The sequence below is a fragment of the Battus philenor genome, unplaced genomic scaffold (assembly GCF_028537555.1).
Source record: "Battus philenor isolate CCGP_79_NKW_IND1 unplaced genomic scaffold, ilBatPhil1.0.hap1 SCAF_6, whole genome shotgun sequence".
Taxonomy (NCBI): Eukaryota; Metazoa; Arthropoda; class Insecta; order Lepidoptera; family Papilionidae; genus Battus; species Battus philenor.
This window is the reverse complement of record NW_027181726.1, coordinates 8,852,201-8,879,634: the sequence shown is the minus strand read 5'-3', so window position 1 is coordinate 8,879,634 and position 27,434 is coordinate 8,852,201. Positions and strand designations below refer to the sequence as shown.

The following is a 27,434-nucleotide window of genomic DNA, read 5'->3' as shown; positions in this document are numbered from 1 at the left end:
TTGTGTATGTCAGTTATTATTTTTATTACGTCTTTGTTTTAAAAACTATTTTAAACAATTAAGGTATTTTGCAGGGTAAGATTTTTCTTATGCCGTAAAATAGTAAAAAGATAAATACCTAATCATCAAAAATTTCCTCTCCAATCAGCTCTGGAGGAATTGTATAAATATCATGTTTAAATAAATAAAAGACCAGAGCACGAGTTGCTATTACCAACCGTAAAAATTTATCTCCAAACCTAAATAACCTGTCTCAATTTTCATTGATTGTTTTCAATAATTATTATCTACAGCCGTTCTTAATTAAAAAAGTTAATCCACAGTGACAAGAGTACTTAGAACACTTTGGCTGAAATGAAACGATCTTATTGGTTGGCCAGGGCGGCGCACAGTGGTGTTCGATTATTTTCTTGACGCGCATGACTTGAATATTTGATTTCTCTCGTTATGGCCATAAATATTATCCAGAGAGCGTCTAGTCATAGCTTGCGGCGTTCTATAGCGAACATCGTGCGTCCAGTTTCATTCATCACTAATACATAATAGTACATAACAGTATGTTAATAGTAATAACATAGGAGCTTAAAACATCAGTCGTGATTTATTTAACATTAGGCTTAAAAAACTTTAGTTTTTGGTTTCTTCGTGTTGACTATATCAATACGCTTGGTTGTGCGCAGCCAGCATGCGCGCCAGTCGAGACGAGGGCTGCGACAATAGAGTCTTCATATTGCCAAGTTCCACAATACGACCTTCCTCTAGCACGGCCGCTCGATCATATGTCCGCACTGATGACACTCGGTGCTACAAAAGACAATAATAATGTTTATTACTTCACCGTTATTTTAAATCTAGGACCTCCACGGCTGGGACCTAGGCCTCTTCCACAGAATTCCAATAGGGCCGGTTGGAAGCGGCCTGACCAGCGTCAGCGACTTCCGTGGACATTCACGGACATCCTACGCTACGCTTGTCAGTCCTTGGTCAGAACTTTACGCCCCAGCGGCCATCTGTTCTGCGTGATATAAGGCCTGACCCACTAATACTTCTACTTGCCAACTCCCTAGGCGATTGATATTTATAAAGATTTTTGACAGCTCAGACTATAAATCAAGTGCCATGATAAAATAAGTAGAACACAAAATTTATACTTCTTACATAGTGTGAATGCATCTTTTTAACAATGTTGATCAACAAAGAATATATAATGAAACACAAACAGGAAGAAAGGAAACTACGCTAAAGAAATTTTTGTTGACAAATAAAAATTGTATAACTGGTGTTCATAGACTTCATAAAAAGCTTTCGTTCGCTTCTTAAAACTATTTTATATTTATTTTAATGAAATGTCCTTTACATAAATCTATGATTAATGTAGAAAAATCTTTAAAAATGTTTTATTTATTGGTTAGTGTGTAATTTATTAGCCTATTCTTATTTCTGTTAGCAAGAAATTTTTATGGTGTGTATAACTATTATCTAGTTAATATTTCATCTAGAAAAGCTTTCGGCAACGGCTATCGGTTACTCGTGCCATGCGCCCCGACCACTGTACTTCAGACGAGCTATTCTTTGAGCTACGTTTGACTATGGGATGTGGCTAGGCAGTGCAAAATGTTGATTTGCTGTATTTGAATGCGAACGGAATGTAGTTTACCGCGACGGTAATGAGAGTGGTGTTGGGCGCCGCGGCAGCGAGGGCTGCCAGCAGGTCGCGTTCGGCGGACGCGTCCAGCGCCGCTGTCGGCTCGTCCAGCAGCAGCGCGGCCGCGAAGCGCGCGTGCAGCGCCGCCCGCGCAGCGCACGCTCGCGCCCCTCGCCCGCCGCTCCATCGCGGCCCGCGGCTGCCGCCCACCGGGCACTCTAACCAAAGATTCATTGCCAATTAAAATTGCTGCTGCAGAGCTTTTAACACCAGTCGAGGAACCTGGAACCCTTGAGCTTAGTTTTGGTAAAATGGTCGAAACTAAGCGCCTCGCACTCTGGTTCAAAAGAGTAAGAGCCGACGGGAAATGTGTAATCAATGTACTGATATCGAAAATCTAAGTACAGTGTTTGAAATTCGCGTATTTATTGTTTTGAAAGCGTATTTTTAATCTATAGTTTTTATAGGTATAGCTTAAATAAGCTTGGCCATTATTTTTTTGGCATCTCTAACATCGGTAATGAAGTTTTATTCTAACCTAAACCCGCAGATTGAGCCGTCACGAATTCGTACAATCCGACGGCTTTGAGGCACTGCCATATCTCGTCGTCCGTGTGCACAGCGAGCGGGTCAAGATTCTCACGCAGCGTGCCGGAGAAGAGCACGCATTCCTGCGGCAGCACGAGCACGCGGTGCCGCAGCGCGCGTAGCGGCATGTTGCTAGTGTCCGCGCCGTCGAGCAGCACGCGCCCGCCGCACAGCGCGGTGGCGCCCGCGCACGTCAGCAGCAACGTCGACTTGCCGCTACCGCTGCGGCCGCAAATCGCCACCTATGAATTGTATTTTTTTACATTTCTTTAGTGCTTTTAACATTTTAGTACAGATAACATACATATTTTAAACTTTACGCGCTATACGTTACGCTACGAGGTTATCCCCAAAATTTAGAGATTTTCAGCGAGCTACTACTATTGAATCATCAGCCCATTTAATAGCATTCCTTTATAGATAATAAACCACCATGTACAGTATTTTAAAGAAAATTTTAATAATGCTTCAGGTAACATTAAAATATGGGGGTTCCAAATGCCCTTTTTAAAAGAGCTCACAAGAAATTTTAACGTCTTTTTATCACACTTTGTTACTAACGATAAAGTTAACATTATCATATCTTACGAATTAACTTATTTCACCATTGATTATTGTAGATTACATACAGCAAAATGTTACTCTTTATTTTTATGACTAATTATATGTAAGTATGTACCTAAATTAGGATTACCTTTTCACCTGGATTTATGGTCAAATTAATATTCTTGAGTACAGGTGGCGCATCCGGATGATGTTGTACGCTGACGTTTTCAAACTCTATCTTTCCGTTTCTTTGCCAGCCCGTTGGTATTGGACCTAAAACGTTGCCGTATATAAACAATGCACGGTGTGTATATAAACATTACAACTTTTCTATCAATTTACCAAAAGTTAACCGGAACATTTCGTGACATTTTTGATGACTGGCACGAGCAACGAAAATCTTATAATATCATACGGAGAAATACTGAAATGTAATTATTTAGTTTCCGCTAAATTGTGATAGATATGTTCCTTAAAAACACTTGAAAAATACATAAGACACATAATAACTTTAGGTATATGAAGTAATTATTAAATTCATACTACATAAGTATTTATAAAACGATGTCAAGTCATGTTTATTATAAAAAATAAAAAATAATCTACAGTGAAAATTCAATCCATAAGTACCATAAATATAAAATTACATATTGAAATTAAGAATAAGAATCAATTTTGTAATTATAAATCGCTACTTGTTAACAAGCGTGTAGATTTTTTACAGACTGGACCAAAAATGCAATCATCAGTTAATACAACAGTTATGCATGTTATGGATTTCTCCAATTATATTTTGTCTTATTGAAAAATTGTTTATTCTTATTGGAGAACCGCGTTATTTCATAATCGTGTTTCAAAAGACCTTGCGAAAAAAGTTAGGTTTATATGTAAAACATATGTAAGTTAAAGGTAGTTTTAGAATAATAATTAACGTGTTAATTTGTAGGCTGTGATACTGACAGTCCTCGCGATAGTCCTCTTGCGGCGTGTTGGTATCGGATAGAATGCGTTCGAGCGCTGCGAGCTGCAGGTGCAGGTCTGCGCGGCACTTGGCCAGGTGTGCCAGGTACGCGGGTAGCAGAAGTGCGTACGCGCTCGCCAACCCTGCCACCGCCACCGATCCGCCCGCCACCAGCGCCGCCGTCAGCGAAACGCACACGCTCGCCGCGCCCACTAGGTCCTGAACAGTTTTTCAGTCAGTTGAAACACATTGTCAAAATAAAATTCAAATTACATATTTTCATTCTAGTCGGTAGGTATTTATACGCACTTTATACATTATAATATCAATCAAATAAACAAGACCAAACCAAAAAACTACGCTCCACATATTTCAGCGATAACGTCTAGAAACGGCATGTCATTATCGGCAACACACATTGGTCAAAGACCTCCGTCTTCAGGCATTGCGGTATTTTGGACGTGAAGACGTTTCGGAGTTTCACGAAGGCTTCACAGCCGAGTTTAAAATTTCTAGAATAGGCTGAAAGTTATGTACGTAAATATAGAACAAAGCATAATTGTGTAATGTAATTGACCAGCGTGAGGCCTAGCCAGCGGTTGGCCGCGTTGAGCAACAGCAGCGCGTTGTGGTTGGCATCGAGGCGCGCTGCGAATGCGGTGCGCATGGCGCGTTGCAGCCGGCCCGCGCGCACCGCGCCCGCGCCCGCACGGGCCGCGCCGCCCGCTGACGCCGCCCGCGCCGCGCTGCTCGCCTCCGCGCGCTGCAGCTCCCTGTTCGCACGGGGATCGCCTCTAAGTGTTTCGCTCTACGCATGTATAATAAAGTTCCACGACATATTTTAAACCTTTCATTTCGAGGTTTTAAAGAGAAAAATAAAAGCATGTTATCAAATGTTTTTAATTAAACCGTAAAAAGTAAATTTTTACTCTATATTTCCAATTCTCAAATCTATAATAATAATATTTATACCACAAAAAAGTTTATTGATCCTGTAAAGTTAACAAACCCTTTATAGGCCTGAGTGTACGGCCATATAAATATAGTAAAGTTGTACAACTCAACTTCGACCTTCCTTTTCCTCGTTTTACATTTAAAATTAAATGGTATGTTATAATATTACATAAATATTATAATATACCATTAAAAAGGGCAACGGTTGAGTTTCCGGTCCGCTTTTTTCAACAGATCAGCTTTCCGAGCCAGTGATAGCTTACTACCTAAAATAATTGAAGATACAAAAATGCATGTAAATGCCTATTTGAATAAAGATATTTTAAATTTTTAATTAATCTTTGAAAAGGCTTTAAAAGTTTTATATGTACAGTTCATTTGCTGTCAATTAATGCGTATTGTCGAAAGTACGAGTATATAAGCAAACCAACGAAGGTTTGCTATGTAAATAAATTGTTTTAGGTTTTTACTTGTTCAAGCCATGTTTTTACCCTGTAAAAGTTACCACGGGATAATAGTTTTATGTTTCTTAAATTCTACCAATACAATAAAACAAAGAAGTGTGCAATTCTAAGGAGTATAAAAAATTGTAAGGATGTAGTAGTTAGAAAAATGAGACGTTTTTTTATTAATTGAGATCCTTATGTATATTTACCTAGCATTGTGTAAGTAGACGTTTTGTAACAGCAGAAAACAGAAGAAGGCGGGTAAGAACGCCAGGAGCGTCCAGCCCGACGCTATAGCGTTCATGAGGACCGCGGCCGCGCACAGCAGGGCCAGTTGCGCCCAGCGGGTGACGGCGGTTGACAATTTCTATAACGTTATAAGAAACATAACAATAATAACAACTTTAATTTTGCAGTTGTTTGTACGAGATAAGTCGCTCTTAAGATGCGTTTTTGTATCATACTTGAACATAAATTATTTGACGTATGAATTGAAAAGTTTTTTTTCCTTATATCTTACCCATTTGAATTAATAGTTACTTTCACAACTGCCAGACATTACTACTGAAGTCATAGAATTTTGAAAAAAAAATGAAATGTTTATGTTTGAGTTTGGCTCTAAAATTGAAATAGCGAGCTATAGCGCTACGAACAATAGACTTGCAGCCAAGTCGTAATCGTTCACGTCAAGGATCGATGAATCATTGATCATAAAATGCGCTTAAACAATGGTGATAAGGCAACGAATAAAAGTACCCGGTCGACAACTGCGATGTCTGCGGAGAAACGGTGCAGCGCTGCGGGGCGGGGCGGCGCGTGCGGTGGTGCGGCGTGCAGCGCAGCGCGCAGCAGCCGCTCATGTAGCCGCCGCCGCGCTGCTGCGCCCGCGCACGCGCCGCCCGCCTGCGCAGCACCCGCCGCTGCCGCGCCGCCCGCGCACCACCACACGTATACGCACACCGACATCCACACCTGCGATAACATCATACAACATCATCATCCGTAGGACTTCCATTGTTGGACATAGGAACATTTTCTGAAAACATTCCTGCGACAAATATAAAACAAAGTCATACAAAAAGCAGCCACATGTATGCGCGAAGCATAAGAGTAACAACTTGGTAGTGTAAAACTTGCCTTGTTCCACTGCATATTTCTAAATATTTTAAATGTTTCACACTATACAAAACTACTAATCATTATTTTAAAATATTTCTTACTTATTTGTTAACTAACACTATACAGCAATGTAAATTTGAACATAAAACACACTTTTTGATCGTTTTCTTGAGTGATCACTGGTGCACTAAATCCAATCTTCGGATGCACCAATACACTTTTATTTGTATGTTAAGGGGTTAACAACATCGTCTGTCCGCCTTGTTTCCAATAAGTTCTCACTTGCACTATATTATATCAAAGCACCAAGCGCTAGTGATCATAACCGCTATTATTAAATTAGGATACGAAAACATCTGAAACTAAAAAACACTACTTACACACTTTCAATTTTTTTTTGGATAAATGCATTGATATAGTGTTATTTATTAGAAAAACTTATCAGGCTAACAAATATGAATAATATAATGCGAAGTTTAAGTATAATCTCATGTTGTACTGTTGTTGGCACATAATTTTTTATGAAATGACGAGGAACATTTGTTTACATGATCATCAGTGAGTGGTGAATCCATGTTGATAGTCGCCTGGTCTGACAGCCACCAGTCTGCCGCCAGCGCCGCAGCCTGGGCGCCTGCAGCCGCCGCCCAGTACAACGCGCCCCACCATCCACACGCCCTCGCATATTCCCACCAAATCGAACTCTGTTATGTTACAAAAATATGTCAATGATTATAATAAATCGACTATAAAATACCAGATTTTACGTAAAAATATCTGATTTGCGAACACATTTACCCAGAGTATTTATTTTATAACAAATTGTATAAACGGCTTCAATAGGTAATTAACAGAGGGAACGATTTTTGATGTATGCTTGTGCAAAAGCAAGCATGGCCATGTTTCAATCGCCCATTCGCACCACAGTCTGTTTCATTACAAAAACGGCCTCCATAATAAGCTATGTTGGAAGGTTAGGTAAATATGCTTTAATATTTATTTTTTACATAGCTAACTTAGTTAAGTCAATGGTGTCGCAATCATTACATTTTATAAAAATACACGAGCACGCGAAATTTGCATTCAATTGACTTCCTTAACTATAGATGATTGAAATCATTTTCACCAAACATATCTGGAATAAACTTCTCATTTTGTTTTCGAGCCCTTGGATTCGTTTCTTGATTGTCATCTAATAAAGGATCTTTTTTGAAACCAAAAATATCATATTCTGATCGTTTTAAAAGTATATGTATGATCTGTTTATTTGGCTCCGAGTATGAATAATATTTGTTGTACGATTATATTAGGGGGACCGGAAAGTAAAGTTGCTTTCTTAAGTTAAATGCTCACGACTACATTTTTAACAGGTTTTATTTCAAATCAACATTACATTCACCTTCGTTATCAACAACTTTTTGCCATTTAGTATACAAATTTTCGATGCCGGAGCGGTATAAATTAATCGGTTTTTCTGTAAAATATGTCGTCAGAAACAAGATTACTTACCGGTCCCTCTAATATTTTTGGGTGTAATAAAAACATTGGCTGTGCAACACGAATTTGATCATTCCATTCCAAACAGTTCCAAAAACGTAACAAATGATGGAAAATAATAGTAGTAACTTTTTACATAGTAACCCGAAGAATTTTAAGTGTATAATTACCTCGCTAATAACTTGCTCTAAATCTTCTTTGTTAGAAGTTGCTTTGTCAGAATTGTTTAAAGTTGTGGTTTCAATGCCATTCGATGTAACAGAAACGAATGTTGTGTCGTTTGTAGTGGAGTCGTCTTTGGCTGGAATAAAGTTTACATATCATTTGCGGCGGTCGGAATCAGTTTGTAAAGTATTGAAGGCATTTCATCTTTCTACTTACAATTGGTTTGTTCGTCTGCTTGCGTGTCGCTATCCGTACTTAGTAACCGATGCAACGTACGTGGGGTCCATCTGGGTAATAAGTGCAAATTTTAATATATATTTTAACGCGAAAACGTTAACTATAAAAAGAGAAAAAAACAAATATGTTCCTAATCTTTTAGTTTTTTATATAAATCCAGGATAACTCGTTTCATTATGAAGGTATAAATAGGCAAATAATAATTCTACAGTTCATACAAACTATTATAATTTATTTAATAAAGTAATGAATAATTTAAATGCTCTTATTCAATAAGCAATGCCGAACTGACATCAATTCATTTGTTAATATATTCATTTATTAAAATACGTAAACAACCTTATTAATAAAACAGATATTCAAAAATGTACCATTGTCGTCATTACCCGGTAGCTCATTGTATATCTAGAAGTATATACTATATAAGATAGAGTGATTGCATGTGTTACTACTGACCTTTTCCGAACACAACTCCACGCGGCTCTAATGCAAATTGCCACATTTCATTGTCGTTATATATTTACCTACAGGTTGCTACAGGTTAGTTTTGTACGATGTGAATATTAACACCCACTGTAACTAATTTTATAAATGTCGGCAAAGTGTTTTGAAGCTAACTTTTGGAGAAAGTTGTTTTTAGTCGTAAAAGTACATAATAACCAATGATAAGTGTTAATTGAATTCGTCGTTGCCAGCTAAATGACTGCTATGTGCACTTTGAGAAGATTTGGATTTTAACATTACAACCTTTGAATCATTAGGACTAAACATCAATTATTAAATTTCTGGCCAGCTCTTCTCAAAAGACCAGCGTTCCGTCACGGTAGATTACTAATTATAATTTTAAAATAATTGACTATTCAAAAGTGCGTGCCTACTTAACTAAAGATATTTTGAATTTTAAAATATTGCGCATTGTTGAATATAAACATCATTCATGTCAGCATCATTGTTGAATGAGTCTGCAGCGGAAAGTGAAAACATTTTGTTTACCGCGCGAGTGTCCGGTGCCGCGGGCGCGCGCCGTCCGCCTCCTCGGCGCTCACTGCCCGCCGCACCTCGCGCCGCCATCTGAAGCCGATCCAAAACAAACGCTGTTTACATCTTGTCATTTTCATGTCGAGATCTGCTTTGTACGAAGTTTAATTTTAAGATATTGATTAAAAACGTTCTTTTGTAATTTAGAACAAATAATATTTGTACTTTTTTATAACAGTGCATATAGTATTAATATTAATAGTATAAATAGCACGTTATAGTTATAAATAGCAGAACATGTAACCTATAACAGTTATACATATATAGCAGAACATATAGCATATAGTGGACAGCACACTTACACTTAGAAGCACTTATCATATATCAGCAATGCATAGAAAATTTATACCTGGATATATTTAACACATTACTATTAATAATATAAGTCAAAACGACGAATTTATCTGAAAATAATAATTAAAAATATTAGCATAATATTAGAATAAATTCGTTTCGCTTGAATATATGGTTATATACATCGAGTGTCTGGCGGTGGACGGTGGTGGTTAGGTTTTTAAAATTAAATAAGAGAAAATTTGTGAATGATATGTATTTTATTTTAACAAGTTTAAGAAAGAATCTCTTCTTTGTACGAAATTTTATTCCTTGAAAATAATTTTGTCCAAATGGTGATCGTCATGCTGGACACACTCTTGCAATCTAGCCTCCTCAGTATTCCGTGCGAGTAGCGCGGAATATTCGTCGCCACTACTTAAGCGACACGGAAGTCGAAGTAGTGACGACGGGGTGCCGTTGGCGACGCCGACGATAATTTATTATTATTACTGGGCTCGGGTTGTTTAATAGAATTTACTTTTAAGACACCTCCATAAAAAATATTACAGATTTGAGGAACTAGATGCTATTACCGAAGCGGCTTATTAATTTGCCAGGGAAGAAATCGCTGAACCATCCTCTTCTAGCAGTGTGTAGATTACGTGGGACCGAAGGGAACGCCAACTCCCAATCGTATGAGATATGAGTTTCTTTCACTAGCGTTGACATTTTCCGAATATAAATCGGCTAATGCTCTTGAATCTGAATCCTATATGGGTAATACATGAAAGTTGCTGTTCTCTCGGACTGATCAGGAGCAGGTGCCCGCGCCTGATCTGATAGAGAAAAGTTTAGCCGACCCACGAGCTGAGTGGGCTCCCATTCCGCTAAAAATCTATGTAGCGACCCATGCGTTGGCTTTAAGGAGAGCCTTCTAGCTAAGTGAAAACGAAAATTAGACTCATCTGCGGAATTTGTAAAACCGATCAGGCAAACAATGACCTCATGACATTATATTATATATTCGTCTCAGTGACTCAGTTTGAACTATTGTGTTAATAATGTTAACTAGTTCGTTCGTTTCTTTTAGGTTACATACAAAACAACAATATCGAAATTGAATTATTATCAAGGAAAACTATTATAACAGAAACTACTCATGAATGATAATATTTATTGTTGCTTCGAATTCCCGAAAGCAACCAACTATTGTTTTATTACTTACGCTGTAATATTTATAATATATGATTGTTTTTTAGCTGTACAACTGTTATCGTTGTTACCAATTGAACGGGGGGATTTGACCTACTGATATGCATGTTAGTGTATTTTTCTTTTGTTTATGACATATTTATTACCGATGTGATATGACAGTACTTTATAAATTATAATCGGTTATAGCGACCAATAGTTGGTTCGGTCTTCTGGGACAACTTCAAATCGAAATTCAAAACGCGATTCGAGTGATAGCCGAAAGAAAGTCTAGACTTCTAGACTAAGCGTCTTAAACGCTCACAAGCTGTAAGTGCCGACGGGCAAACAAAATTAGAAAGTATGTTATATTGTCCATTATATATATCTATATATTGATCCACTTATATCTACAAAGATATGTAACTTAGAGACTTGAATTTGTACTTATGTATGTACATAGATGACGTACTTGTACAAATGCATTGAAGGTGGTGGTGACGAAAATTGTCTGGAAAGAGTAGAGCGAGGTCGCGTGGACGAGCGTCGCCAGCTTCCGCCTGCACGAGTTGGCACTTCTGCTAGAAAGTGGGCACCCGTCGCCTCGCTGATGCTGACCTGTAAGGTTGTAGTTTATTTAATGCCTCCGTGTATGTTCAGAAAATGGTCTTAGCTAAATATTTTTTCTTATCCTGAGCAACTGTTTAGTGCACGAAAGAAACGCAATTTTCTTTAATAATACATGTACATAAACACATAAATTACAGTCATCACTTATGTACGTCATGCCAGTAGAGCCTAATTTGATAGAAACTAGGATCAGATAGAGCTCTAAAATAGCATCCTTCAGCTTGAAGCTTCGAGGGTTCCAAACGCGCCCTGATTTGAGAAAAGCCTACAACATCCTCAGACGACAGTGGTAGAGCAATGTATACCCATTTATTAACTATTAAAAACCCTTAATACTGTAATAGGATTTTTTACAACTCTTTTTTTGGTAACACCTTGTAAAAATCGAGAACCTTCAGGAATTATCAACCGTCATACTATTCTATTTTTCCGTCGGTTGGTTGGCATAATTGAATCAAATAAAATAAAATATATAAGTCATAGTAAATAAAGTATTGAGAGAGGATTTTAGGAGAAAGTAGTAAAATAGTGCCAAACAGTAAAATAACGAAAGAAATGTTAGCAAATAAAATTAATATAGTTTATGATAAAAAAAATTGTGATAATTAGTGGCAAATGAAGAATGTCAGAACATGCGAAGCATAAAAGGAACGAATAAAAGATGAAGGACGAAATGGAACATGAGTAAAATTAAAATAAAAACTGTCCCACACGTGGCAGAGAGAACGCGATGCTCCCAAAAACAGAGGTCATTTAAAAATAAGACCTCTATTGAAGTTTAGAACCAATTGTGATACCCACAAAAACCGTAGAGTCTACATACTTTAAGGCATCACCATTTATTGTTTTTAATTATTAGGTAAATGCTAATGAATATTAAAATATATTTTTTTCTAGGATGTGTTTATACTCAATACTTATTAATTCTTATGCTCTTCTAAGAATTTAAATTCAGCTAGGTGGACGCCTTCGTCGATCGGAAAATGTGCCCTATCCCAGTAAAGATTTCTCGATTAATGTTTTGGTAAAGGCAAAAATGACGTTAGTAACATAGGCATAAAACTTAAAGTAGAGACTAGTTTATTAAAAAACCTTATTGTGCATGTAATTTTATGTTTGTTCTAAAAATATGAAACTGAAACTAATCGAAGCTGTATTTGTTTTGAGATTATATATACGAGTTTTTTATTAGATTTCGAGAGGCTTTCTATGGACATGTAAATTACGAACGGAGTCCTCATCGGCGTCGTGGTTATTGAAGTTGGTACGGGTGAGTGCCCGCTGCAGGCGCGCTCGCTCTCTGGCAGAGCCGCCGGGCGGACCAGCACCGGCTCGGGCCACTGCAGCCCTGGCTTCAGCCGCGCGGCGCGCCCAGCGCCGCAGCGTGCCCTCGCCCATCGTGCCCATCTTGCCTGCGCAGCTGCGCGAGCCCGATCCCGGCCTGCCTACATCACGCACGCGTCCGTCTTCCATTGCTACCACCTTGTGACAATTATAAAGATATTTAAACTGCATCTGCGGCAGAATCACCGGGACATCTACATATATATACAGCACAGTCTTTACAATAAAAATATACATAAGCTCTGGTAAGGTCGTCGGAATAGTCCGCTGATGGGTGAGACATAGGCGGCCTCTACTGCTGGACATAATAGTAGGTGCAGCAATAGACTTCTTATATTATATTAAGCTACTGCAGTTAAACGTATAATACTTATTAGTCAGACTATACAAAACTGACCTTCTTCTTGACTTCTACTACAGCTTTATAATCGTTGCGTTCGAAAATGTACCTTTACTGGTCTGTACAATTGTCTTTGCAATAAGGATTTGATTAGTTGAGCTGGTGAAGAATGATCCATTAGAGCTGGAATGATGATATTCCAGTACATCCATAGCTGCATATCGGCTTTTCCTATAGATTTCAAATAGGACCGGTTAGAAGCGAAATTCACGGTTTTTTGACGACCTCATCAAGGTTGTTTGGGTGGACGCCATACGTTACGCTTCTTGGCCCGTGCTCTCGGTTCGAGAACATTAAGGTCCCAGTACAGAGGTCACATATTCTGTGTGCATGTGGCTTGCATACTGCCAATTTAACTAGCCAATCTACATTTTATCTGGGCTTTGACGACTTACTGCATTCTTGGTGGGAACAAACTGTAGTCATAAAATTAATACAGCAGCCATTGGTTTGGTAATGGGCGTTATTATTCTAAATAATTTATATTGAAAAGATGCGGACTCACTAGATCGGCATAATGCAAAAGTTCCAAGCGGTTGGTGGCGATCACGACGGTAGCACCGGCGCGGGCAGCGGGCAGTAGTCCGCGCGCCACAACGTGCCGCGCCAGCGCCGCGTCCAGCGCGCCCAGCGGCTCATCTAGCGCCAGCAGCCGCGCGCCGCTGTACACTGCGCGCGCCACGCACACGCGCACGCGCTGCCCGCCCGACAGCGGTGCGCCTGCGCGGCCCAGCTCCGTGCGGTCGCCCTCTACGCATACATCACTTTTCAACATTTAGTTTAAAAGCACTCTCACAAGAAAAACAAACCCCGTAACGCTTAAAAACTTCGACTTAAAAAAGTTAACAAATTCAAAATAATAAATCTGTTAAATAAGTAAAATCTGTTTAGCGTATAAGCATTGGCATTCATTTTTGCCGTTACAATTAATTCGGTCCTAAATATTTTTGCTGAGATCGTTGTGATATTTTTCTGTTGTATGAGAATGATGTGTTTAGAAGAGGTGACGCGGAGGGTTTATAAAATATCCATCGGCGACTTCGGGCCTGATTGGCAACCTTATAATCGCGTAACGAGGCACGAGGAGATCCGTAGACGAGCAAAAGTATCCGATATAGCTATATAGGATTTACAAGTTGTAATGGCGGCGGACAGGCCACATAATGCGCAAAATAGACGACAGCTGGGGACCTTAGATTCTGTAGTGGAGACAGCGAGCCGGCAAGTGCCGCGTAAGACGTGCACCCACCAGGTCGAAAGCCGATCTTGTTAGGGTCGCCTGACAACACCAGATGTTAGGCCACTTACAACTGGTCCTTTGGGAAATCTATGAGGGAGGCGTACAATGAGGTGTTCACTACAAAGTATCCGCACATGAAATGGAGCAAATCGGTGGAAATAGACAAAAAGTTAGTTTTACCCGGTAGAAGCTGCAGATCGGGTCTGAGGGCAGCGGCGCGGATGGCACGCGCGTACTCCGAAGGGTTCCATCGTTTTCCCATAAGAATGTTGTCGCGGATAGAACCTTCCACCAGCCACGGTGGCTGGCCTGCGTAACATGCACTGTAGTTTCTGAGAGAGAAGTGGAGGTATATAAAAGAGTATAAAGAATATGTTTGTGAATATTTTAATCCAGGTTTAATCAAAATAATAATTATTACCATTATTTAAGTGAGATGACAATGATATAGACTAATGTGTATAAAATAGGATAACAGCAAGTAGCGAGCCGAGATACGACCTCCTCCAGCCTTTGAATGACAATGCTTAGGCGATCGAGTGAAAGTCTAAACTGAACTCTACTATCGGGGCCCTTGTAATCAATCACTCCATGAAGGATTCGCTTGAGCGATCTAAGGGCTAGTAGGCCTTTTGCGAACAAAATAAGTAATAGCCTAAGGAAAGGTTCCTAGAGGAATAGGAGAGCCTACAAGCCAACACTCTTGTCTAATATAAAAAAGTCGTTGTCATCGTCATCGTTGCAGCCCATAGACGCCCAAGGCATACGTCTCGCAAAAAGTTATCTATGGGCGACGGCTCAGTGATCGCAGCGTGATTTTATGGAATGCAGAGGATGCTGTTGCCCATCCTCTGGAAACTTGTTTGTGGGTAGTGGCCAAAAAAAAATTACTTAAAATAGGTTATAAATTTGAAAATATTGGCATTTTTAAGCGATTCATAAACTTTATAGGTATGTGTTCGTATGTTACTATCGTGATTAATTTTTTTTCGTTTTTGGCATTAAATTTGTAGATGTTGTTTTTATAGAATTTTTGTATTTGTATTGAGGTTCTGTGCCAAATTAATTAGGTTCAAGTACTTTCGTGGTGTATGGTGATATCGTGAAAATACTTAGTTTGAAAAATTATACTCGATTTTCTCTTTTGTCGGTTCAATTAAGTGGAATTCCTTTCAACTTAATCCTTAGATAACAAAATATCTGTATACCACCAAGTAATTTCAAATATTTATTAATTCAGTTAAAATAATTTTTGACAATTTTTTAACAAACGAATTGACAAAGTTAAATATCTTAAAGTATTACTGAACAAATACATGTTTTCTTACCCATTCCAGCTTACATCTCCTCTTTCGAGATGCATTTCTCCCAAAATAGCAGACAAAAATGATGATTTGCCGGATCCGGATGATCCGACGACCATGATTAGTTTGCCTATGTGGTTAAAAAAGGTAAACTTTACACAAAGTATACAGCACAAAAAGTAAAGTATAATTAAGTAATGATTCGGTTTCACTCACCGATCGGTATATCTAGGTCGTCGACGTCTAGCCAGGTGTCGGTCATTTTCCACGAGAATGCTGCATTTTTGAATCTAATCAAATATTCTTGGTTATTGCGAATTGGCTTATTATCTTCAAAAAATTGATCGTCACATTCTATATCAGTCTCCTTACAAACGTCATCTTGTTCCTTATAAATATTACAATTCGAACCAGAAATTTCAACAATGGTAGAAATCATTTTAGGATCTTTCTGTTCGTAGTCATCTTCTGCCACATTGTTTGATTCAGGAAGTTCTAAAAAATCCTCGATTCTTTTTGTACTGACCTATGAAAAGTTGTATTTATAACTTTTGTCGAAAACAAATTTAAATAGATGTTCATAGATGTCATACCATTGCTTGTATCACCATGAGTACCGTTACAGGTAAAATTAGAAGAGGTATCGCTAACTGATTAAAGAGCGCCAACCCAGCCAATACATTGACAACAGTCAAGTTTTCACCGTTATCTAAAAAATACAACAGTGTGTACGAAACCACCGTTATAAGTAAAGTAGATGCTTGAGTAGTAAAAGCTGTAAAACATGATAACGTTTATACATAGGGCTCAATTAAAAAACGGTAGAAATAAAAATAAACTTTGTACATACTTACTCAGGAACCCCCAATAGCCAGAGTCTTTATTTAATAGTCTTAGTTCTACCTCCCGTAGTTGTAAAATTTTTTCATTGAACAAATCTTCCCAAACGTAAAGCTTAATGACATTCATGCCTTGTAATATTTCTGACATTTTAGATACTCTGTGATCGGTGCATTTCGAAATTTCTTTGGCATTGTCCGAAAGCTTTTTTCCGATATAAAACTGCAATGGGGTTATAATTATCACGCTAACTGCGGTGCCTATGATTGCACTGATGCCGAGTTTTGTGTAAAGTAAATACAGAATTACTGCTACCTGAAATCACGAAAAAAGTTTATTAATTTATTAATATAATTAAAGATTGCAAAGCATAGCATAAAATTTCGTAAAGGATTATCTAACCTTTAAAGGTATGGCCCAAATGTAGTGGCACACCCAAACACAGGACATTATGTTATATGTATCTTGTGATATTATATTTGTAAGGAGACCCGTCTGAGAAGGAGCGGCTTCCTCGCGGGCCCGCAAAAGCGGCGACTCTTCGTTTATTTCGGAGTCCGTCGAAGACCACGACGCTAACCGCATGCATTTGTCGTAAACCATACTCTGTTAAGAATGCGAAATGCAAAATAATAAACAACAGTCATATTTTTTATACAGAATAAAAGATTAAAGTTTTAATGATATGCTAACAGTTTGCAAATTTGTTTAAAAGCTAAAATATTTGTTGTTTAAAGGTCTTAACATACAAAAAAAAAAAAATATTATCACAGTGTATATATCAATGAGTAAGCGTCACAGAGATTTCAACGATACGTTATGTCTTCAAAACAGGTCAACCGTTAAACGGTCTTATTTCAAGGTTGTTGATTACCAAATACAGAAGTGAATGAGCATGTTTGCGATGTCATTTAAATGAAGGGAAGTGAACTTAATTACAACAGTTAAAAAGTTTCGTTATACTTGCTTGTAAGGCTGTCTTCAGTCTCGTTCCTTCCACCGTTACTAAATGCGTCGAATTCTGTGATAATATCGCTTGAATAACTAACGCCATTGTAATAATAAAAAGCATAACATAAGCGTTTTTCAAAAATTCTTGTAAGGTTACTGCAGATTCTATCTCGATACTTGCAGTTGGTTCTCTAATGTGCTCAATTATAATCGCCAATCCCAGAGGTGGAATAACTCCTATGAGATCTCCAAACAATTTTAAAACACCGGCAATATAAAAATTGGGCCATATTGTGTGTATGTAGCATCGCCATATACTATTGCCTCCACCATTTAATTTAGTTATCTAAAATATGAAGTAGATATTGAGAGAAAGTTTAAGATTGATTACTTAAAGCATGTAGTTATTAAGAAAGAGGTAACCAAACCTGTTTTTGTTTCGTGTATATTTTTTTAAATCTTTCGTAGAACATTGACGATCTTTCATCATCAGGAAGCTCTCCGAAATCGTTTTGGCACGGTGATGTGTCACAGTATCCTTTGTATAGAAACGAATTGAGCCAAAAAAAGGTTATTTTGGAAAAAAAATGCGTTTCGTTATGCTTGTAGATCACATTTCCTTTGGCGGTTGACTCTTGGCGTAATTGGGGACGTTTTGTCACCTGCAAAAGTTTTAACTTATATTGATTCTTAAATATATTGGTATTTATTTATCATATTATATGCTATGATCCTGCTTAACAAATGTAGTGGTGGCGTCGATCGCTATAAAAGGGATAATGGCGCCGGACGAAAGGAATGTATTCATATACTTCTGGCGTCTGGCCGGAGACTATTGGTAGGGTTGCTTCTATCATGATTCAGAAGTAATTCGCTTACGTTTGTAATAAATTAACTGTAATACTATATAAAATATTTCTTTAAATTTATATGGCATAATAATTTAAAGGAGTGCATATTCGGCTGTGACAATTTTAGTTGACCTTCCTGTTCATTTGGAAAAGTACGATAAACATTGTTATGATATAACTTGCACGGTTAACAGTAAGCTTTTTGGTTTTTCTAGAAGTCACATTGCTGGGTTTTTCGAAAATTAAATGATACTTCAGGTGCATAATATCCACGCATTAGATACGTTCGGAATAACCGACGTATATAGTCTGCCGTGATACAAGCGAGTCATATGCTTGTAAACTAGTATTGTGGTAACAAAATTTTAAGAATAGCTGTTAAAAAACTAAAGAATATATTGTGATCGGTACTGAGTTTTAAAAATTGTATTTTTATTAACAGGTTAAATTATGAATCGTTTTTTTTAAAGGCGTTATAGTGTTTAGTGTTTGTTTTTTGTGATTTAGTTTCTCATATTTTCATAATTTCATAGTACAGAGTTAGAAAATAGAGTATAATTAAAGGTGCATCCCTTACTGAGCAGTGACTCACGATGGCCGATTTACGAACAAGCCACTTTGATTGGATATAATGTAACGTCGCTTGAATAAATATTATTTCTTATAGACGTATCAAAATTGAAATTATTCTGTGTACGAATGATCGAGTTACTTTACATCTAAAAACTAGCCGTGGCACCAATGTGCCGGCTCGACTGGCAAATGTGCCGCCGCAACCGATCCTTCACTCGTGTGAAAGTAAAGCGTATTGTTGCTTAGCATATGTCTGTCTGCGGACGTGGAGGATGCAGTCACGTTAATAAATAATAATCCAGGGAGATCTCATCATTCAACGACGATTACAGTCTTCATAATTCCTATTTGTTAATTTATTTAAATTACTTCCCTTTTTGTATCATTTCCAGTGATTTCTTGGATAAATTACGAGATGAAAGAAAAAAAGTGCCCAATTTGACAATATCTGGATTCAATTTAAGCTCTTCTATACAGGTTTCCTTCAGGTTAAAAGAAAACTACGACTTTATTAAATACGAGTCGATTCAAACAGTTCCAACAAAGTTAGTCTAGTTTTTTAGTGATTACTTCCACAAAGTTCGTAGTTTGTAGCTAGTACAATATATTCCGAAACTGTATTATCATTTAAAAATCTTCATACTGTAAACTGTCTAAAATAAGATATGAAGTATCGGAAGCGTCAACCGTCTTTGTAATGACCATTGTAAATTAGACAAAGACCATTGTGAATGTGGATTCGAATTGATCTCACGTGTGACGATCACTATTGTTAACATGATAATATAATGTTTTAACTAATAAAATGTAACATTTTTAATTGATTTTAATATCGAAGTCTCTTGTGACTTAGAGATATATTTTTTAATTTTCATAACGTAGCACAGACTAATTAGAAACACAAACTCTCCTTATCCATCATCGAATCCTTGGCTTATCCGTATGCTGTCCACGTTAGTTCGGGTAAGAAGAGCACCGAACTGCTATAAACAAAGCCGACAGTTCGGCGCCCGAAGGTCCAGACAATGACGTTATTTTATAAATAATGTAAGGTTCCTTAACCATTTAAATTTATGTTTTTACACGAATACTATTTCACACCTGTAATTAGGTAGATTATTTTCTTATATGTTAACGTTTAATTAAGCAACTTTCGTCTTTTAACGGTTGTGTAAGTTAGAAAAAACATAAACAATAAATAAAAATAAATCTTGTGTTGCACAAAAGAATGGTCGAATGTTTTAAGACAAGTTAATGAAAATGTTTTCAGAAACATTACAACCTGAAGTTAATATAGTTCTATGTATTCTAAAACTTTTATTTTATAATAATTTTGTTGTATAATAATTCATAAATAAATGATAGTCGCGGACTTTTTTGCTTTAAAACATTTAGAAAGATATATCTGTAAGATTCAATTTACTTCACATTATAATTTGTCATCTAGCGCTTTGCGAGTGTGCGGAGTTTATTTAAAGCATGAGTTTATTTTACCATTTATATTTGTCCCACGATCAAATTTAGGTTCACAACCTTGATGGAATGTCAGAAAAAATGTAATGGCCATGGCGCCACATGCGTGTGGCGCGTTAATGGTTTCATTTGATAATTCACTATACACCACAACCACGCACATAGTAACCGGTTGCTATACTGCCAACAGAACAGCATTTAGTCACTTCCGCAAAATTCATGGCGGTTGATTTTCGTAACATTCCTAGCAGGACATGAAATTACACTAAAAATAACACTATATGTGACAATATTACTTACAGCATAATTTTTTAGGACTGTTAGAACAACGAAGGTACTGTTAAGTATAAATGTACAAAAAACTATCTGTCCCCCGCCTCCATTGCGTGGCTTGCAATATTTTTGTGGGTGTAACTTCATAAAATTCATTCTTAGTCATTTTTGACATGTCAAAACCTATAAGAGATACATTTCGACAATAAGAGAAAAGAATATTCCTATCAAATTTCAAGTTTTTATACCTTATAGTTTCAGAGATATCACCAAAAGGCAGTACATAGGTGGGAATCTCTTATGCATATAAATAGAAATGTATTCACTCCGGTGAGATGCCTAAAGCTAGAGTTTAATTACCGTAAAATGATTTAAGTTAACCCCACACGCAGTGTCCCCTTAAACCTGGTGAAGCAGTCAATGCCTATGTGCAAACTATATTTGTCAATGATAGAAATATTGTAAATATCCTATTTCATGTAATTAAATTTTTTTCCACTGTAAAGAGTTAAGACGTGACTAATGATATTAGTCTCGTCTCACCTCTTTGTTATGAGAAAACTGCATATTGTGTGTGACCACAGCAATACACTAATTTGGAATACAAAATTCTACTTACATTACATCGTCCACAAAGCGTCTGACCCCGCAGGGCAACTCTACCAGACGGCAAGGGGACATACAAGTAGTTTTGTTAACTACATTTTACCAAATTTTTTTGGTACTTCTTTTTAAATTTACGCATGATCGTTTTCGAAATGTCTGGGTTTTTCAATAGTCGTATTGTCTTGAGTCATTCCGGAACAGAAAATATTTATGCGTCGTATGTTGCAAGTCATCGTTGAAGTCTATAAAAAAGTCTGATATGGTCGATCTCTGAAACGTTTTTGGCAATTGTCAAAAACAATTACTCATCGCCATAAAAGCAAGTCACCGTGGATCCTTTTTAAATTATAATCGATTTATATGATGGAGACAGTTTTTAAACATTCATATAAAATTCTAATATTATACAATTTTAATACAATTTACGTAATCGTACACGCATTTATTGTACATTGAAGTTTCCCACGTGAGTTCTTATTACAAAAATAGCTACGTATAGCGCGCGTCAGCAATCTGTTTAATCGTTACGCTAAGTACTGTGGTTAAAGGGATACCATGTCCTTGTTAGTGTGCGGGTTCGATAATAAGTATGCGATGCAAAAAAGTCTTCAGTGGAGCAAACGCTTATTTTACGATTATTTTTTATAATTACAGGAAATCAATGAAAATAAATTTATGGTAAAAAAAAAAACAATTTGAAAGCTAAAATTAAAATGATTAGGAGTAATGAACGATTGCCAGAATATAGGAGAGATACAAACTAAACATAGATTTATTCAAAAGGTCATTCGATGCGCTTAATGGTTTTATATTTCTGATTCCCATACAGTTTTCAAAACTGCACCTGTACATAATAAAAAAAAAAAACAATATTTATTTTGATCAGTTATTGATGTAGTGTCTTTATATCATACACAATGCAAATGATGCACACAGTTAATTTGAATTATGTCCTCTTTGGAAAAAGTTTAGCACCCTCCATTACATCCGTGTTCAATGGAAAAAGACACACGTCACTTATGGGCTATAAATTTATAATTCTGGTTTTAATCTTTCGCCAACTGTAATACAGCTTTGATATTCTAAAATCTCTTCCGAGTCGGTAACATTACGGATAATTTTCAGATACTACCCCCTTAAACGATGCGCTATAACATGACCTAACAAATGATGTTTATGGCTAACTGAACTAAATTGTTACGGCACAATTGTTTAACGTCTATAGTTTAGCTTGTTTATTTGAACATAAACAAATTATCCGCTCTTTTCGATTATATTTAGTCAAGTTTTATTAAAAGTATATTCAGTGAAGAGCTGTTTGTACAAGTTGTCACGGATAACGCGAGTTCAACAGTCTTTAAACACCGTTTAATAGTTTTCGATAAAAACGCGCATTGCTAATAACGTTTTAATTTTTTATTCAGTTAGTATTTTATCACTGCTTTTCGAAACTATTTTGTTTGCGTAATGAGTTTTATGAAAATAAATATTATTCTGGGCAATGCAGTACTATGTGCACTTAAGTGTCGAATTATATTTAATTGCTTGTTAAGTTTTTAAATGTAAAAATTGTGACAATGTATTAATATTTTTTCTCTTACAGTTTTAATAAACCTATGCATTTATGTTATGTTTTCGTTCTGTTTATGTTATGTTATGTTTCTATTCTCTGGTATCATTGGTGCCTCTTAATGCTACATAAGATAGTGCAAATGAGAAATTACCAGAGGTTTTGAATATCGCTGATTTATGCTGTAATTATAGATGGCTGTAATAGGTGGTTATTTCTTAATTAAGTTTTCTGAATGAAAATGTAACAGTATACAAAATTTTTAAAAATGACCATGTTAACCTATGTAAACGTTTGAATAAGGATTGTAGAAGACTTAAATTAAAAAAAATCATACATAGATCAAAGCCGATTTGTTCAATTAATGTCACTTAATATTTTATCAATATTATAAGATGAGAAAATGTAATAAAATTTACCTCGTCGTAGAAACAAACACAGTCGACGATTGATATCAGCAATGACAGTATAGCTGTTAGTCCTTGTATGTATAACTCGACGTGGACAGACGATGCTCCTGTAAGAAGCCGCTGCCACAATATTGAAGCGGCGGTGGCTGACGTCAGTAGCCAGTATATTGCGAGATACAGGACCGGCGCTGCGGCGTGTCTGGACCACAGCAGCACGTGCAGCGCTGCGGCAGCAAACCAGCTCAGTAGTGTCACAATAGAGTACACTAGGCGCACAGTGTCTGACGGCCGAAGTAAACTGACCGCCACCCCGCAACACCACGTCACCGCTAAAGCTAAGCTGGCTGCTCCTCTCACATTTTGACCGCGCCAATGGGTGCCACGCCTAAAATGAAACACTTCTAGAGCATTCTTCATTATAATCTTCATATACAACACTTTATCTGTAAGTTTTGGCCTCTATAACTTCTCTCTCTCTCTCTCTCTCTCTCTCTCTCTATATATATATATATATATATATATATATATAATTATTATATATATATATATATATATATATATATATATATATATATTCGTCGATGTCCTTCCTAAGACATAAGTCACACTCTTATCGCCTAAGGTCTCACGGTTTTCCTCTAACACAGGTTGTCACAACCACTGTAACACTTTCGCATAATACCCATCTACTGGCGCTGACCTCGATTTAGGCTAGAGTTGGAGGTTTCCACTCGTTATCGTTATCATCCTGGACTTTGTGGCATCTGCGATCATAAATGAAGAAGAGATCCGTTGAAGAACGAAAGGAACTGACATAGCCTTCCGTATCGGCATGCGTAAGTCAGTGGGCAGGGCAAAACGCTTGACACAGATTGCGTTCCACCGATCCTATTCAAAATCTATTGGGGAGTACCTGTTTTATGAGTCCAGCACTGGACATTCCACAGCAAATATGATGATTATTTTATTTCTACTTCCTTTAATATTTTTAAACCACAAATCGGGTGTACCATAATTTTTCTTGTGTTAATTATAGCCAGTAAAATAATCACTATATTTGTAACCAACTGTCGAAACAATCTTCTAGTTTTCAATATTTATTAACAAGTATTAGTCTAACAGATAAAATAGATAAAGAAAACGTATTACATAGCAATTTATTTTATCAATTTGGTACCTTAATAACAAACACAGATTGTTTTTTATTATAATTTTCTATTCGCGGGCAGCGCAAGACTGGTCATTGTAGCGGGTTTTGAGGGAGACCATTGCCTTGCAGTTGGCGTGTATCGGCTGATGATTTAGTACACTGCAGGATATTAGTAATACTTTATGGTATACGATATTTTTATATCATAAAGTATATTATACTATCCCTCTCTCTCTCTCTCTTTGTGATTTGTTCAGCAAAAGTTTTATCTTTATTATTATTTTGACAATTTTTCATATTTTACTGCCTAGAGGCTTTTCTCATATCTTAACGAAAATGTAAAAAGTTATACGGATTAGTCGAACCCTTATCGAAATTTGCTCTTAAAATGCATTTGCTAATACATTTTTATTTGTGTAAATGTAGTGTGTGGTGTCAGTAAGAAGCACCGACGATGAGAACGCGAGATAAATTTTGTGAGGGTGTTATTTTGTGAGTCGATATGTTTTAGAGTGTACCAGTGCGGTCGTACTGGAGCGCAGCAGCAGATGAGTGCGGCCGCGAGGGTGGCGCAGTACAGGTGCAGCGAGTGCAGCGCGGCGGCCAGCGCGTACGCAGGACACGACGCAGCCTCCGGAGCGCACACCGCCTCCATCATACTTCTACAAGTCACTATAGCACCCGCACCCTACTAAACACAATTCCTATTTACAACTAATATAAATGATATCATTTTAGTAAGTCAGACGCTCGTTAAACCACATTCTTGTAAAGAAATAAAAGGGACAGGTGATTGTATTTAGCGTCCACAATTTTGTCTAATATAAGTCTACATGTATTAAAAGGTACTTGCACGAAACAATTTATGTATGTTTTATTGAAAAAAAAATGTCCAAAGTCTTTGCATCGTTGTCCGAGAAACACCTAAACACAAAATAAACTGGAATCTAAACAAACACGCGCCAAATCACAGGTTAGTCAGAAATAATACACAAAATAATCACAAAGACAGAACAATTAATGTAGAGCGTGCACACTGCGCTATCAACAGGTGCATGTAAACACATCCTTATCTCGTTAGTGAAAACGAGAAGATAAATTGTAAATTTTGAATGACTACTTTTTTATTGCGGTTCATCCAATACAAAAAGGTAATACCTATAATATACACTATTCAAATGATTTTGAAACGTTAATGTTAAATTCAATGTTATAGACTTGGAATCAATTTCCAAAACCAAATCACTAAATTTACTTTTATTTTAATGTGTATAATTTTATGTAAGGCATTGCAATAACGAAATGTGTTAATAATATGTTAATTAGTCACGTGGTCATTTTACTAAATATTGTATAATTTACATAATACCTACGTGTTATGAAAACATTACTCATTCTGCAGCATTTTTATTGGAGACGCTACCTAAACTTAGTGTCCAATGCAATCGTTTCATTAACTACCACATCATAATAATATATTTTGCTGGTATTTGTTCATCGAAATGCTTAAAATATTTATTTAGGTTTAAAAACCTTTTTGTTATCGTGCAGTTGCTGTTGATTATTACCTACAAACATACAGCGTCACGTAATAAATGGATTATCCTAAAGTGCATAATAAAAATGCAGCCATCAAGGGCTAAAAAATAATTTTTAATCGGTGGCCAAAATATGTAAGTTTTTAACTGATCTTACTTTCAAGTACACCACGGTCGCGTTAAATTTATTGTTAGCTTCTGGTGTTATATTATTCATTATAGACATCCTTTTTACAAATATAGTAATTTGTATTTTTGTTGTAATTTTTGTTAAAAAATATATTAATTGATTTGCGAGAGTAGAACACGAAAGTACCGTAAGACCAATAAAAACGATTTTTTTTTAAAAAGAAAACTTCATATGTCAGGCACCGATTGGAATTTTGTTTGGAAAGTTTTCTTGAGCTCTTGGCAGCTGGAATATTAGGTACTCCAAAAACCATTCATTACGGAACATTCTGTATAGTACAGAACCGTATGTCCTCGCCGGATGGGCGGTTAGGTTTATGTCGAACCTAAGAGCACAGCGTACACAAACAATGCTATTGTTAATCACTATTTTAAGGCTCTATGATGGTAGTAAATAGATAACTAGAAAATAAAAAATACGCGTCGAGTCGGTCATATGTTTCGGGTAAACTAATTGTCACTAACCAATAAAAATAAATTGTACTATTGTCGTCGATGTTAACTATTATGACTTCGTTAATTCTTCTGTAGTCTATACATTTGATTTAGTGTAAATATAGTTTATTTATAAAGATCTTTACTAGTGTCACGTTAGCTTTAATGTTTTCGTTCGAAACAAGCTAACGGTATTTGTTCTACAGCTCCTCGTCGACACGTTTTCTGCGGCATTTATACAATTTATTGTACATAATAAATATTAATGCATTTCAATATTTCATAGTACAATGAGTTGAAAAGCGTGTTTGCGAGTGCCTCTAAGCGGCATCAAGGTAACATCATGGGCGCATTATCGCGGTGTTACCTACAACACTTACACCGGTACAGTGTCGTGCGTAATGTTATTTGAATAATAATCATGTATAACTAATATCACTTAAATAAATATAAAATAAAATCATAGACAGTTTTTTACAATACATTGTTTTAGTTTCTAAATATCTACATAGTAATTACAGTGTCGGACTACATTTTATTATTTTATTGTGTTTTAATATTTCAAAATAATATACAATATTATTTCCACAGTACTTCACGTTTTAGTATGTACTGAAATATTTAAATATTTTAGTTTTAATTTTTAAAATTAGGTTTTAAATTTGTTATAATTAAGATTATACATAATACCGAGATGTTGAAACTGGCCTATGTAATATATACATAGGATTTGAACAGCATAAGTAATAAATTGTTTAACCAAACTTACCTTCCAAATCTGTGTTATGATTTATTTCTCGCTTGTCAAAACAGTCAATTCACTGAACACATAAATTTAATAATTTTCACTTGTTATTATTCATCGTATCGGAAATGTTAGGTGAGTTTTCGTGCCATTGAAACTATTGTTATATTTTCCGTTCGTATGAGTGTCTGTGCCGGCGAGCGTGCGTGTCGCGAACACACACGTTACGTGTCCCAACGCCCGTCGAGA

General features: G+C 36.6%; 1 protein-coding gene across 1 annotated transcript; it reads right to left on the bottom strand.

Moving 5' to 3' along the window:
* Positions 1-14: 14 nt before the first annotated feature.
* On the bottom strand, positions 15-27,434 carry Sur (Sulfonylurea receptor). Its single transcript, XM_068773289.1, has 26 exons — positions 27,210-27,434; positions 24,797-24,969; positions 23,138-23,513; positions 17,801-18,034; positions 17,389-17,718; positions 16,824-17,027; positions 16,436-16,736; positions 16,175-16,356; positions 15,798-16,107; positions 15,606-15,711; positions 14,458-14,609; positions 13,543-13,787; positions 12,524-12,775; positions 11,136-11,281; positions 9,152-9,229; positions 8,138-8,208; positions 7,927-8,057; positions 6,808-6,963; positions 5,897-6,112; positions 5,350-5,507; positions 4,318-4,513; positions 3,740-3,959; positions 2,928-3,052; positions 2,184-2,475; positions 1,658-1,863; positions 15-804 (listed from the first exon to the last, which is right to left on the bottom strand). Exons 2-26 carry the CDS (start codon positions 24,934-24,936, stop codon positions 658-660), a joined length of 4,974 nt encoding a protein of 1,657 aa, XP_068629390.1. The 5' UTR covers positions 24,937-24,969; positions 27,210-27,434; the 3' UTR covers positions 15-657.